Source organism: Thalassophryne amazonica, chromosome 17, assembly GCF_902500255.1.
Source record: "Thalassophryne amazonica chromosome 17, fThaAma1.1, whole genome shotgun sequence".
In the NCBI taxonomy this organism is placed as follows: domain Eukaryota; kingdom Metazoa; phylum Chordata; class Actinopteri; order Batrachoidiformes; family Batrachoididae; genus Thalassophryne; species Thalassophryne amazonica.
Window position 1 is genome coordinate 32,615,106 of NC_047119.1, and position 15,841 is coordinate 32,630,946.

The window sequence follows — 15,841 nt, forward strand, 5'->3', positions numbered from 1 at the left end:
TTTCCACATTTTAACACCTCGCAACCACAATGTCAAAAGTACTAATGTTCCAAATAAAATGAATCAGTACAGATTCAGCTACAATTTGGTGTTAGTTGTGCATCTCTAGCTTCACTTGTCACCTCACATTGACACATTTTCTATTTTCCCTATATTTTTGCATATTCTGGATCACCAGATCCGGAATCTGGATCCGATCATCACCAAACTTTGTTGTTTGATAGAACATTTGACCATTTTACAACCTAATTTTTTTCAAGCCTTTCTGCCTTGTTTTTGTGGAGTTAGAAACTAAAATGTCAAAATTCCCCCTATCCCGCAATGGTGAAGAATCCTTTAAAAAATTCCTGGATCCAGATCGTGATCCGGATCACCACTAAAATTTAATCACTTGTTCCTCTTGTCATTTCCAACCACTCCACAAAATTTCATCAAAATCTGTTCAAAATGTTTTGAGTTATCCTGCTGACAGACAGACAAACAAACAAACAAACTCGACCGAAAACATAACATCTTTGGTGGAGGTAATTATGCACTTGGGTATAATTCACAGAATCTCCATTGACAAGATAAACACTTAATTTCTGATGTGCCCATTGTTAATTCAATCATTCTTTTTAAAATCTCATTTAAGATATAAGATATAAAACTAACACAATAATTTGGCTCCAGATAGTTCAGGGAAGATAGCTTAAGGGTATGTATTGCGGAATTTGCACAAAGATGTTAATAATGTTGTGTATTTATATTTTATCCTTTGACTTACTGTGTTGTTTTTAATGTATGGGTGCTATGTACTGGATGTGTTGTTGTGTAGCAGACTCTGTCCAAGGCAAATTTCTCCTTAGGGAGACAAATAAAGACACTTTGACTTTGACTTTGAGAAAGATTCTGCACATATTATTTTAAAAGTCCCTACATTTCCACAGTGTTTTATTTTTACCCGAGGTCATGAAAATATGGCCATTGGTATTGCGAAGGTTTTGCATCTGTTTGTCCGTCCATCTGGCTGTCTGCCAGTATGTCTGTCTGTCTGTTTGTCTGTGCTCAGCGTAGATCAAAGAATTTCTGCACAAATGGTCAGAAACCGTCTCAGGGAAGCTCATCTGCATGCTCGTCGTCCTCTTCGAGGTCTCGACCTGACTGCACTTTGTCATTGGGCAAATGCTCACATTCAATGGCATCTTGCTGCTGATCAACTCTATGCGAAGGAGATGTGTTGCATTGGTGAGGCAAATGGTGGTCACACCAGATACTGACTGGTTTTCTGCCCCCCCCCCATAAAGTAAAACTGCACACTGGATTATCTTGGCAAAGGAGAAGTGCTCACTAACACAGATTTAGACAGATCTGTGAACAATATTTGACAGACATGGGTCTTTTGTGTGTATAGAAAAAGTTTTAGATCTTTGAGTTCAGCTCATGAAAAATGAGAGCAAAAACAAGGGTTGCGTTTATATTTTTGTTTAGTGTATATATATATTTTGCACTGAGATACCAATTAAATCAAATCAAATTAAATCAATTTTATTTATATACGCCAAATCACAACAGTTGCCCCAAGGCGCTTTATATTGTAAGGCAAAGCCATACAATAATTACGGAAAAACCCCAACAGTCAAAACGACCCCCTGTGAGCAAGCATTTGGCGACAGTGGGAAGGAAAAACTCCCTTTTAACAGGAAGAAACCTCCAGCAGAACCAGGCTCAGGGAGGGGCAGTCTTCTGCTGGGACTGGTTGGGGCTGAGGGGAGAGAACCAGGAAAAAGACATGCTGTGGAAGAGAGAAGAGATCAATCACTAATGATTAAATGCAGAGTGGTGCATACAGAGCAAAAAGAGAAAGAAACACTCAATGCATCATGGGAACCCCCCAGCAGTCTAAGTCTATAACAGCATAACTAAGGGATGGTTCAGGGTCACCTGATCCAGCCCTAACTATAAGCTTTAGCAAAAAGGAAAGTTTTAAGCCTAATCTTAAAAGTAGAGAGGGTGTCTGTCTCCCTGATCCGAATTGGGAGCTGGTTTCACAGGAGAGGAGCCTGAAAGCTGAAGGCTCTGCCTCCCATTCTACTCTTACAAACCCTAGGAACTACAAGTAAGCCCGCAGTCTGAGAGCGAAGCGCTCTATTGGGGTGATATGGTACTATGAGGTCCCTAAGATAAGATGGGACCTGATTATTCAAAACCTTATAAGTAAGAAGAAGAATTTTAAATTCTATTCTAGAATTAACAGGAAGCCAATGAAGAGAGGCCAATATGGGTGAGATATGCTCTCTCCTTCTAGTCCCTGTCAGTACTCTAGCTGCAGCATTTTGAATTAACTGAAGGCTTTTCAGGGAACTTTTAGGACAATCTGATAATAATGAATTACAATAGTCCAGCCTAGAGGAAATAAATGCATGAATTAGTTTTTCAGCATCACTCTGAGACAAGACCTTTTCTAATTTTAGAGATATTGCACAAATGCAAAAAAGCAGTCCTACATATTTAATATGCGCATTGAATGACATATCCTGATCAAAAATGACTCCCAAGATTTCTCACAGTATTACTAGAGGTCAGGGTAATGCCATCCAGAGTAAGGATCTGGTTAGACATCATGTTTCTAAGATTTGTGGGGCCAAGTACAATAACTTCAGTTTTATCTGAGTTTAAAAGCAGGAAGTTAGAGGTCATCCATGTCTTTATGTCTGTAAGACAATCCTGCAGTTTAGCTAATTGGTGTGTGTCCTCTGGCTTCATGGATAGATAAAGCTGGGTATCATCTGCGTAACAATGAAAATTTAAGCAATGCTGTCTAATAATACTGCCTAAGGGAAGCATGTATAAAGTGAATAAAATTGGTCCTAGCACAGAACCTTGTGGAACTCCATAATTAACCTTAGTCTGTGAAGAAGATTCCCCATTTACATGAACAAATTGTAATCTATTAGATAAATATGATTCAAACCACCGCAGCGCAGTGCCTTTAATACCTATGGCATGCTCTAATCTCTGTAATAAAATTTTATGGTCAACAGTATCAAAAGCAGCACTGAGGTCTAACAGAACAAGCATAGAGATGAGTACACTGTCTGAGGCCATAAGAAGATCATTTGTAACCTTCACTAATGCTGTTTCTGTAATTAAACACCAGATTATAAAAAAGACAATGCTCATACGTCCGAGAGTATTTTAGCATTATGTTATATTTTCGTGTTTCTAGATCCATGGTTGTATCATCGTGGTTGTACCATCATTTTATGTTTTTAGAAATAATGTTCTAACCTGATTATTTAATGCTGTAGGAATCGTCTCTGTTGTAAATAATGATGGCAACTCATGAGAAAATTCATAAAATGTTGGAGGTATATTTTAATTCAAATATTTTTAAAATGTTCTTTTGAAGTTTCTTTAAAACAATTCCCCAGTGACATTTTCAGAAGTTTGGATGAAATTTCTGGAATGTTCCATGCTGGTGATACAATTCCTAAACAGCTACTTTAACTCTGGGATTTTGGAGTTTTTAATGACTACTGTAGCGTAAGACACACACACACACACACACACACACACACACACACACACACACACACACACACACACACACACACACACACACACACACACATATCTTCTGCCACCGTCTTTTTTTTTTTCTTTTTGTCAAATTAAAAGCACCTGCTTGTAGCAGCTGTGCATGCATGCAACTTTGATCACAGACAAACTGTGAACAGCTGACATTTGCCGTTTTGTATGCTTATGTATTTTGTGTCAAGGATGAATGCTGTGAAAATGGAATGCTGATAAGACTAATATTTTTGAAGAAGCTACGGATATTATCTAACAACACTGAACAGTGGGTGTTGATAACAAGAACCTAAACAATTTATAAATACATTAAGACAGTAAATTAAAACTACAAAATTACATAATTTACAGGAAATAAAAGGGTTGAGTTCCTCTTCTAAAAATAGTTGAGGTCTAAGGTTTTTAAAACATTCTGGAATCACACACCATTCCACCTCATTATACAAGCTTTGCTTAATTTATTACCACACTTGAAAAATGTCAGTTACCTATTTTATAAACACTACCCAATCTAGAGCCCGTGGATCCCCACTGGCAACATGCTAGTCACTATTTATGCACCCACCAGCAAACATTGCAATATACTTTAGTCACCTTTCTTTAATGTAAATATTTTTTTTCTTTACTACTGTACGACTCTTGCTGCTGCAACAAGTGATTTTCCCCGCTGCGGGATCAATAAAGGTTATCTTACCGGATCTTATTTAAAGTATTTATAGATAAATAGACAGGTGCACACAGTTAAGGAGTTAAAATTTATTTATCCATAAAATTGCTGCAAAACAGGACAACAGGGATTTCTTGTAAACAGCTCCATACTGATGTTTAAATTTAAAAGCACTGTCGGTTTAGAAAAAGGGACCTGAAGACATTGAAGATGCTGCCATACCCATCCACAGCAAATAACAAAAAAGAGACAGAAAATTACACTTTTTTTTTTTGCATTCACACAGAATATATGCTGCAAAATTTTCACCCCGTAGAATCACTTAGTGTGCAGAAGCAGATGGTGGACAGTTTTCTGTGGGTAAGAAAGCAGAATACAAAATTAGAAGGCTTCACTTTTTCATTCTTGATGGGTATATTGTAAGCCATAAAGATATTTTGGGTCTTGATAAATGGAAGTAATATTGATGTGTTTCATCGTGTTGACCTGCTGGGGGTGGAGTCAGAATAGACTCTACGGGGAAACCACGAGCCAAGGCAAAGGTTTTATATTTCTGAATTATTTCAGGTTTGACCTTTTGAGAACGACCTGCAAACAAATGCATAATGAGCCGCACACATTTAAATTTACACAACTTTAATGAACATTATCACCTCTCTGAGAAGAGGCGTGTCGGGTATACGAGTATATTTAAGAGAAAATGTCAAAGTATATTTATTCAGTTTTTTTTTTTAAATTGTGTGTCTCACCGTACAGTGCCACCTGTGTGTACTCTCTGTTAAAGGTCTTGTGTTTGATAACCAAAGCGTACTCGGTATAATTTGTCTCCACCACAGTGATGTCCTTCACCATATTATGGCCTGAGAGAAAACACGATAGAAAAACAACATTTCATGGTGAATTTAAATGAGCTATAATGAATATTATTGTAAAACAAACAAACAAAGAGACAAACCAAAAAATTGAGAATGACTCGTATTGATCCATTCTCTTCTACATTGCATCACCAGAAAAGTATACAATTTGTTTACATTCCACTATCTCCTAAAGACTCTGGGATTTTACAACCGAGGCTCAGTTTTTCGACGTGTTAGGGTTCATCTTTTCTTTCAGGACAAAAATTAATTTAATTGTCACATTACTGGTTTAGATCACAAACATTGTCACAACAGTGCATACTATTCCAAAATGGATGAAATTCATTTTTTACCCTTAAAATTCTACACACAATACCCTGTAATGACAATGTGAATTTTATTATTATTATTATTATTTTATTTTTGCAAATTTATTAAAAAAGAAAAAACAAAACTAAGAACTCACATGTACTGTAAGTATTCAAAGCATTTTCCATGAAGCTCAAAATTGAGTGCATCCTGTTTCCACTGATCACCCTTGAGATGTTTCTACAGCTTAATTGGAGTCGACCTGGGGTAAATTCAGTTGACTGGACATGATTTGGAAAGACACACCTGTCTACATATAAGGTCCCACAATTGACAGTGCATGTCAGAGCACAAACCAAGCATGAAGTCAAAGGAACTGTCTGTAGACCTCCAAGGCAGGATTGTCTCGAAGCACAAATCTGGGGAAGGGTACAGAAACATTTCTGCTGCTTTGAAGGTCCCAATGAGCACAATGGCCTCCGTCATCCATAAATGGAAGGCCTGTGGTAGAGTCGCCAGACAGAAGCCACTCCTTAGTAAAAGGGACATGGTAGCCCACCTGGAGTTTGCCAATAGGCACCTGAAGGACTCTCTGACCATGAGAAACAAAATTCTCTGGTCTGATGAGACAAAGGTTGTGGCATCATATTCAAGAAGATTGAGGCTGTAATTGTTGCCAAAGGTGCATCAACAAAGTACTCTTATTTTAAATAAATTTGCAAAAAAATCCACCCCCACCCCCCCCCCCCCAAAAAAAAAAAACTTTTTTCATGTCATTATAGGGTGTTGTGAGTAGAATTTTGAGGGAAAAAAATTAATTACTCCATTTTGGAAAAGGCTGCAACTTAAATGTGGAAACAGTGAAGCACTGTGAATGATTTCTGGATGCACTGTAGCTAAGAGGCTAACAGCACAGGACAAGCTAAAAACACACCACTGAACAGCAGAACATAAAAAAAAAAAAATCACAGTCCCACATCCGCAATCAACTTGTAATCACCCAGCCGATGGCCAGAAGGCTAAGGTAAGTTGTTTAATGTGCTGATGAGATTTGTTTTCTAAATCAGTAATGCCATAGATAACTTCCACCCACAAGTTCTGAAAAATGTCAAAATCCCCCTCAAATAGAACAACATTTTGACTTGTAATTAAAACACAGCGAGGGTTCATTTAAATGGGGTCAAAGGTAAAAATGATTTTTGGGTACTTTTTTAGGGAAACTCCAAAATCTGCTGGAAAATGCCATTGTTTGGCAAACTGTTCCATTAGAGTTTAGAGACACTTGTATCTTAATTGGGCCTCAGCATCAAGACTGAATGATCAGCTAAAGTGCACAGAAGCACACATAAATGGATAGGCAATATTCAAAGTGTGCATATTTATTTATTTTTATATATATATTGTTGGGGTTGGGGCATGAAATCTGCTAGAGCACTTCACATATATACACAAATATTTATTTTGTCTGTAAAAATTAGCATCATGATGTCTATGACATTCATCCTATTTTTGGATTTGATTTTCAGATGCAGAAAACAGATCAAGTTGTTTCCTATAAGAACAACAGTGAGCAGAGACTTACGGGTGCTGAAGTAGGTGAACTGTCCGGGTACGGTGGTCTTCACGTACTGGTACTCCTGGGTGGAACAACCTGAAGGTCTAAAACACACAGAGGAAACTCAGCTCTTCATCTTACTCTGTTCTTGATTTTGAGTTCATCTGCGCACGCACACATGCCTCAGACTCACAGGGCGTCCCACATTGTAAGGTTTACGTTGCCATTTGGCAATGCTGTGACGGTGCCAACGGAGATCTTCAGTTTGTCTCTGTAGGGGGCAAATCCTGGAGAATCATAGGCCAAACCCACACGGTACCATTTTCCTGTAAACTAAACATATGTGTACATACAGTTACACATGGAAAAATGACAACAGCTTCTTTCCTGACCACGTGTTGTGTTTCTCTGGGCATGAGCCAACACACACACACGCTCTCACACACACCTGATATTAGCGCCCCCCCGATTGGTTAAAAGCACAAAAGCTTGAGGCGTTTACATCGTAGTTTTTTAAAAGTCAATTAAGGACATTTTCAGACAAATAAACCAGGATGATTTCAGTGATATTTGACTGGTTGACTTTTGACATCAGCAAACGCTTGTTCTCAAACTGTCACCTCACACTCCCAAAAGGACATGTCCTCACTCGTTGCAAAAAGCACAAACACATCGTTCCTTCACAGACAAACCAACTGCACACAGTGGAGAAAAAAATTCAACATATCGTTATCGAAATTCAGATATTGATATTAGAAATAAATAAAATAGACTTCAGCTGAAAATTGATTTATAAATTTGTATCGTTATTTCACTAAAATTTAAGGGACTTCTACAAATGACTTAACAAATTATTTATATTAAGCTTTTTATGGGAATACACATCATAAAATTATATTATAAAAACAGCTTTTCAAAGTGCTGATAGTGTTAGAAATCCATAATTTATAATGGTGACAATACATCAAGCAGGCATTATCAATTTTGACTGGTACTGAAATACACTTTGATCTACAAATATATATACACATACTGTACATACACACAGTTGTATGCAAAAGTTTTGGCACCCCTGATAATTTTCATGATTTTCCTTTATAAATCATTGGTTGTTTGGATCAGCAGTTTCAGTTAAATATATCACAGAACAGACAAACACAGTGATATTTGAGAAGTGAAATGAAGATTATAGGATTTACAGAAAGTGTGCAATAATCCTTTAAACACAATTAGGCAGGTGCATAAATTTGGGCACCCCAACAGAAAAAAATGCATCAATATTTAGTAGATCCTCCTTTTGCAGTAAAAACAGCTTCTAAACGCTTTCTATAGGTTCCAATGAGAGTCTGAATTCTGGTTAAAGGTATTTTGGACCATTATTCTTTACAAAACATCTCCAGTTCAGTCAGGTTTGTTGGTTTCTGGGCATGGACAGCCCGCTGAAAATCACACAACAGATTTTCAATAATATTCAGGTCTGGGGACTGAGATGGCCATTCCAGAACATTGTACTTGTTCCTCTGCATGAATGCCTTAGTAGATTTTGAGCAGTGTTTAGGGTCGTTGCCTTGTTGAAAGATCAAGCCCCGGCGCAACTTCAACTTTGTCACTGATTCATGAACATTGTTCTCAATAATCTGCTGATATTGACTGGAATCCATGTGACCCTCAACTTTAAGAAGATTCCCAGTACCTGCACTGAACACACAGCCACACAGCACGATGGAACCACCTCCAAATTTTACTGCAGCAAGCGTTTTTCTTGGAATGTTGTGTAATTTTTCAGCCATGCATACGGCCCCTCGTTATGTCCAAATAATTCAATTTTACTTTCATCAGTCCACAGCACCTTATTCCAAAATGAAGCTGGCTTGTCCAAATGTGCTTTAGCATACCTCAAGTGACTCTGTTTGTGGTGTGTACACAGAAAAGGCTTCCTCTGCATTACAGCATCATACAGCTTCTCTTTATGCAAAGTATGCTGTATAGTTGAACGATGCACAGAGACACTATCTGCAGCAAGATCATGTTATAGGTCTTTGGAGCAGGTCTGTGGGTTGACTATGACTGTTCTCACCATCCTTCACTTGAGCCTATCTGAGATTTTTCTTGGCCTGCCACTTCAGGCCTTAACTTGTACTGTGCCTGCGGTCTTCATTTCCTCACTATGTAGGTGTTCACAATTTCCTACAATCCATCCCACAGGTGGCAGACATGTCTATGGGATATTTCATAAGCAAAACAAAGTTATTAGATTGCTCTGGTGCATGAAAGTTAAACACACTCTAATCACTTCATCCTCATATGTGCTCTTTCAATGTGATGAGTTTCAAGATGATGGTATTTGTGAGTTATGGCTTACACACTAGCTGGGATCGACTAACCCACTGATTTCCAGTTTTGTTAAAAAATTACGATATTGCTGCCAGTGCAGGGAAAACATACCATGTGGTTAATTTTGTAAAATAAAGTAAAAAAAATAAATAAATGCATCAATAAACTAGAAGCACTCAGAGACTGCAAACCTCCGCCAAGGCCATAGGATCACTGACCCTAAAGAGATTCCCTCCTTGGCAGTGATCTATTCAACAGTTCAGTGTTACAACCAAAACTATGATACATACACTTTTCTTTCCTGTATATTTGACATCCTTGACCATGAAAACATACCACTAGAACTTGGAATCACATTTATGTCTTTATTAGTTCAAACGTTATTTTATAAAAAAGATTTTTTGGTAATGGCGGTTTTCTTCTGGATCTAGCTCCATAACATTTGAAGCTACATCAAATCTGATGACACGTTACTGAATCAGTACAGATTCAGCTACAGTTTGGTGTTAGTTGTGCATCTCTAGCTTCATTTGTCACCTCACACTGACACATTTTCTATTTTCCCTATATTTTTGCATATTCTGGATCACCAGATCCGGAATCCGGATCCAATCATCACCAAACTTTGTTGTTTGATAGAACATTTGACTATGTTACACCCTAATTTGTTTCAAGCCTTTCTGCCTTGTTTTTGTGGTTAGAAACAGAATGTCAAAATTCCCCCATCCCGCAATGGTGAAGAATCCTTTAAAAAATTCCTGGATCCGGATCATGATCTGGATAACCACTAAAAGTTAATCACTTGTTCCTCTTGTCATTTCCAACCACTCCACAAAATTTCATCAAAATCCGTTCAAAACTTTTTGAGTTATCCTGCTGACAAACAGACAAACAAACAAACAAACTCGACCAAAAACATAACCTCCTTGGCGGAGGTAATAAAATTGCAGCGCTTCACTTTTGGATGTCAATCAGCAGCAGAATTTGATGGTTTTCCTGATGACGATTGATCAACTGAAAACCTTTAGTGTTGATAAGCATGTATCATCTTTGGAATTTCTAACATATGCGTGTGGTTGGTCATCTTACCCTCTGCAGGTTAAAGTCTGTCTGTGGCTGGACATCTCCGTGCACCATGATTGCACACAGATTTGCCATGGCAACGGTGAAGGCCAGTGACCTCATGACAGCATAAACTGCCAAAAAAAATTTGGACTGAAATGAAGTTGGAGAGTCTGTATCTGACCTGAGACTTTACTGCAGTCACAGATGGGAGCAGAGTGTAAATGCTTGTTTTTCCCCAATGCACCCACCCAGTTATCAGCCAATCATCACTGAGGACTAGAGAACAGAGGCAGAGGTAAGATGCATAACATGCTGTTCAGCCTTCATGTCCCTGTCAGTGCAGGTATATCGGCCTGTCTGTCTTGGAACAGTTTATGAGCATCAACAGATGCCTTCCCCACAAGCACGGGCAGATCTGTTTCACAAGAATTTGTCCCACAATGACACAAAAAGCAACAAGCCCAGAGGGCTCAGGAAGGTCTAAAAGAGCAGGAGGTGACCTATATATAGTGCATCCAGAAAGTATGTACAGCGCTTCACTTTTTCCACATTTTGTTATGTTATAGCCTTAAATGAAATTCTTTTGTTCCCCCTCACGATTCTACACACAGTACCCTATAATGACAATGTGAAAAAGTTTGTTTTTTAGATATTTGCAAATTTATTAAAAAAAACCTAAGAAACCACATGTACATAAGTACTGACAGCCTTTGCCATGAAGCTTAAAATTGAGTTCAAGTACATCCTGTTTCCACTGATCACTCTTGAGATGTTTCGACAGCTTAACTGGAGTCCACCTGTGGTAAATTCAATTGATTGGACATGATCTGAAAAGGCACACACCTGTCTACATATAAAGTCCCACAGGTGACAGTGCATATCAGAGCACAAACCAAGCATGAAGTCAAAGGAATTGTCTGTAGACCTCCAAGACAGGATTGTCTTGAGGCACAAATCTGGGGAAGGGTAAAGAAACACTTCTGCTGCTCTGAAGGTCCCAATGAGCACAGTGGCCTCCATCATCCCTAAATGAAAGACGTTTGGATCCACCAGGACTCTTCCTAGAGCTGGCCGGCCGTCTAAACTGACTGATTGGGTTAGAAAGGCCTTAGGGAGGTCACCAAGAACCGATGGTCACTCTGTCAGAGCTCCATCATTCCTCTGTGGAGAGATGAGAACCTTCCAGAAGGACAACCATCTCTGCAGCAACCCACCAATCAGGCCTGTAGAGATGGCAGACGGAAGCCACTCCTTTGTAAAAGGCACATGGCAGCCCACCTGGAGTTTGCCGAAAGGCACCTGAAGGACTCTCAAACCATGAAAAACAAAATTCTCTTGTCTGATGAGACAAAGATTGAGCTCTTTGGCGTGAATGGCATGGCATCATGTTTGGAGGACGCCAGGCACCATCCCTACACTGAAGCATGGTGGTGGCAGCATCATGCTGTGGGGATGTTTTTCAGCAGCATGAACTGGGAGACTAATCAGGATCGAGGAAAGATGAATGCAGCAATGTACAGAGACATCCTGGATGAAAACCTGCTCCAGAGCGCTTCTGACCTCAGACTGGAGCGACTGTTCATCTTTCAGCAGGACAATGACCCTAAGCACACAGCCAAGATATCAAAGGAGTGGCTTCAGGACAACTCTGTGAATGTCCTTGAGTGGCCCAGTCAGAGCCCAGACCTGAATCCGACTGAACATCTCTGGAGAGATCTGAAAATGGCTGTACACCAACGCCTCCCATCCAACTTGATGGAGCTTGAGAGGTGCTGCAAAGAGGAATGGGCAAAGCTCCCCAAAGATAGGTGCACTAAGCCTATGGTCAGAGCCGGTGTCCCGTCGAGATGAGGTGAACGTCGAGATGAGGTGCATCGCACTACTGCGCATGCGCAGTACGCTCTACCCCTTACTTGGAAAACGTCACCCGTCGAGATGAGGTGCCTTGCGCAACTACACATGGGGAGATGATGTAATTAGCTCGACGTGCAACTGCGCATGCGCATTTTGTTTTTTCCGTAAAAGTTTTTTTAATTTATTAATTGTATTCAGTGTATTTATAGCCTAGTAAGTAAAACATTTTCTGTATTTTACGTTAGGAGCATAAATGTATGTATATGTACATTATGCCTGTCAAAATAAGCTAACTCCAGGTTAAAAATACTTATCGTTTTATAGTGAGTAGATTTTATACATTACTACGTTCGGATGAACAATTTATACATTTACTTGCCCATCAAAATAAGCGAACTTTGTCAAGTAATTTTTTCAGTGCACACGTGCAGTTACGCGACGCATGAGGTGCGCCGTCGACAGGTAAGTCTGTCGAAATGAGGTGCGTCGCGTAACTGCACATGTGTGCACTGAAAAAATTACTTGACAAAGTTTGCTTATTTTGATGGGCAAGTAAATGTATAAATTGTTCATCCGAACGTAGTAAAAAACAAACAAAAAACAATGCGCATGCGCAGTTGCACGTCGAGCGAATTACATCATCTCCCCATGTGTTGTTGCGCGAGGCACCTCATCTCGACGGGTGACGTCTTCAAGTCCTGGGTAGCGCGATGCACCTTATTTCGACGGGACACCGGCCCAAGGCATACGCCAACTACGCGGTCACTTAGGGCCTCCACGCCACCAGGGGGCCCCGAGAGCACCGAGACGTTGTGATAAAAAAGTAAATATATAAATGAAATTAAAATAATATTGAATAATTTAAACGAAATTGTATTACACCCGAAAAAAATAAATTCAATTTGACAAAATACCAATACTAGGTTAATTGATGCCTCCTGTTGGCTGCTACCACCGTTGGGCAAATTTAGATGCACCGCTTGGGTCAGGTGGTCAATGACTAATCGTGAGGAACGAAGTGAGTGCAAGTCATGTCTCAGAAAAGAAATTATATCTCTGGAGCGGAGAAAAGAAAAAAGAAGAAGTTGGAAGACGAGAAAAACAACAAGACAAAGGTAGGTTTGCATGTCCAATATTACAATTTTTGTTGTCGTTATTTGCGAAATGCTCCGTTTAGTGTAAAGTGCTTTAGGTGTCTTAAAGTCAGAGGCGATTGCTCTAAGACTGCAAGGGAAGATCAGCTTCCCCTAAAATGTCAAAAAATAAGTGATCAAATATATACTGTTGTGTGTACATGTCACTGACTAAATATGCGCTACAACGCGCTCAACTTTTGTTCAGAATCAGCTTCTAATCAGTGGTAACGATGCGGCTTTCCTCTCACTCAAACCCGCAGCTTCACAGCGCTTTAAACAGTGTGGACGCTGACCACAGACTTCAATAGCGAAGCAGAGTGCAGCGAAACGAGACGAGTCATTGGATAAATGCTGGGCTTTGTCCCGCCCATCGGACGCTCAGCGTGTCTGGGGGTCTATGGGGCAGTGGGCTGTCTCGGCCGGCCCGGACGCTCAGCTTCTGCATGATGATTGGATGATCTGTCTGAGGCTGAATCCCTTTTTGATTGACAGCGAAATGAGCGAATCAGCGATCTTTTGGTGTAAACATCCGTGGGACCATTTTCATTCTGTTCTGAGTGGAACCAGAGACTTTCCTAATCTTCTTAGCGGTATTTTCTTTGTTAAAAACGACTAGCGACAAATCGAGCTTCTATTTCTGGTGTTTTTTTTTGTAGCTGCTTGTGTTTGGAGACTGACTTCTATCGCAGTTTCTGTCCCTACCGAGTAGCGGGTGCTGCTGAGTTCCTCCAACGTCACAAAGCACTCAAAGGCGGATACACTTCACACTAGCCTCGCGCCAGTCCCACCTAGTGAGCTAGCTAGGTAGCAAGCTGCACGTAATGGCAGACAATTTGAATGTTGTGGACCGGATTTTGGCGAAGTCATTTGATAGTCTTCCTTACGAAGAAAAACTAGAGTTAAACAGCAGGGTAGATCAACTCCTAAGATTAATTTGGTGCAAAAGGTGGGGAAAAGTAGCTCAGCTGTCAATGGTTTGCAGGCCAAAGTTAAAGCAATAGCCCCCAGTGCAATGTTTGTGCATTGCTATGCACACACATTGTTGTTATGTTGTGGATTTCTATGTTCATTTTGGAGATTAAGTATTGTATTTATTATTTAAGTATTTCATTTTGATTACAACTTTATTTTTCTGTAAGATAATGTGAATGTCATTTGATTCTATTTTGTATTTGGATATTGAACATTTTGCACACCATTGCACATCTGAAAGAAATTAAACTATTTAAGGTGTTTACTATAAATGCAGTCTCCTGCCTGCTGATGTTACTTTCAAATAGTTAAATTAATGAGCCATACTTATACATCACTCTGTATGTAGAAGTTAATTAAAACATATTTACGAGTTTGCTACCCCTTTAAGCTTAAAAACAAGAATGACACCTGTATGATGTAAGATAATTCCAAATAATGCTAATGATTGTGGGTACATTACACACACAACAGTGTAGCCTATGGAATAATGAGGCATCTGGTGCTGAGGTGATGGTAGGGGGGCCCCCAAATGAAATTCTGCTTAAGGCCCCATAAAGGCTTGGGCCGGCCCTGCCTGTGGTATCATATTAAGAAGACTTGAGGCTGTAATTGCTGCCAAAGGTGCATCAACAAAGTATTGAGCAAAGGGTGTGACTGTATGTACAGTTGTGCTCAAAAGTTTACATACCCTGTCCGGATTTTTGATTTTTTTGGCAATTTTTCAGAGAATATGAATAATAACACAAAAACGTTTTTCCACTCATGGTTAATGGTTGGATGAAGCGTTTGTCAAACAACAGTGTTTACTCTTTATAAATCATGACGACAGAAACTACCCAAATGACCCAGATAAAAAGTTTACATAGCCCTGTTCTTAATACTGTTTATTGCCCTCTGGAACATCAGTGACAGCCTGGAGTCTTTTGTGGTAGTTGTGGACGAGGCTTTCTGATGGTAAAGCTGACACTGAATGTCTTGGACTTTATTTACATCAATTACGAAGAAAGCCAGAGTATGGCACTAGTAGACAGTTCTCAAAAACTGAGTGACTGTGCAAGAGTGAGGAAAGACACCAAGACACCCCCCTCCTACCCATCTTTATTTTCAAGCTCCCTTGCTGACATCAGAGCTCTGATGCAGTTCCAGTTAATGAAAACAGCATTTGTGTAAATTCATCATAAGAAATCAGGACAGTGCAGCTGAAGAGGACAATTTAATTTTATTATTAATAATCTGTACTTTGTTGGAAATGCATTATCTACAGCGCCTGCCTTCACTGGACAAGAGGACATCAGTGTGTCACAACTCACAGACCTCTCCTCCACACCGAGATGCCGTCTGTGCACCAACACAATGCCAAAAAAAAAAAGAACAAACCAGACAGCCATAGCTTTCATGCACATAGACGTGTACAAACCCGTTAGCAAGCACAGCTTGATGTTCCTGAGTAACACGGCTGTTAAAAAGACAAAGATCTGCAACAATTGCCAACACCCAGCTGACAGGCAAATGAGAG

The 15,841-nt window shown here is 39.6% G+C and overlaps 1 protein-coding gene across 1 annotated transcript; it reads right to left on the minus strand.

The window, feature by feature from the left end:
- Positions 1-4,310: 4,310 nt before the first annotated feature.
- Positions 4,311-10,663, minus strand: ptgdsa (prostaglandin D2 synthase a). The gene is made up of 6 exons (XM_034193112.1): positions 10,385-10,663; positions 7,155-7,294; positions 6,989-7,065; positions 4,990-5,100; positions 4,727-4,828; positions 4,311-4,594 (listed from the first exon to the last, which is right to left on the minus strand). The coding sequence occupies exons 1-6, from the start codon at positions 10,478-10,480 to the stop codon at positions 4,563-4,565; spliced, it is 558 nt and encodes a 185-aa protein (XP_034049003.1). The 5' UTR covers positions 10,481-10,663; the 3' UTR covers positions 4,311-4,562.
- Between the last annotated feature and the right edge of the window lie 5,178 nt (positions 10,664-15,841).

What these genes read in the sequence shown, in the direction of transcription:
- ptgdsa (XM_034193112.1), bottom strand. Translation starts at nt 10,480, where the DNA reads ATGAGGTCACTGGCCTTCACCGTTGCCATGGCAAATCTGTGTGCAATC. An exon ending in GTTCACCTACTTCAGCACCC is followed by an intron (nt 5,101 to 6,988) that starts GTAAGTCTCTGC and finishes GTTTTCTCTCAG; the next exon opens with GCCATAATATGGTGAAGGAC. An exon ending in CACACAGGTGGCACTGTACG is followed by an intron (nt 4,829 to 4,989) that starts GTGAGACACACA and finishes ATTTGTTTGCAG; the next exon opens with GTCGTTCTCAAAAGGTCAAA.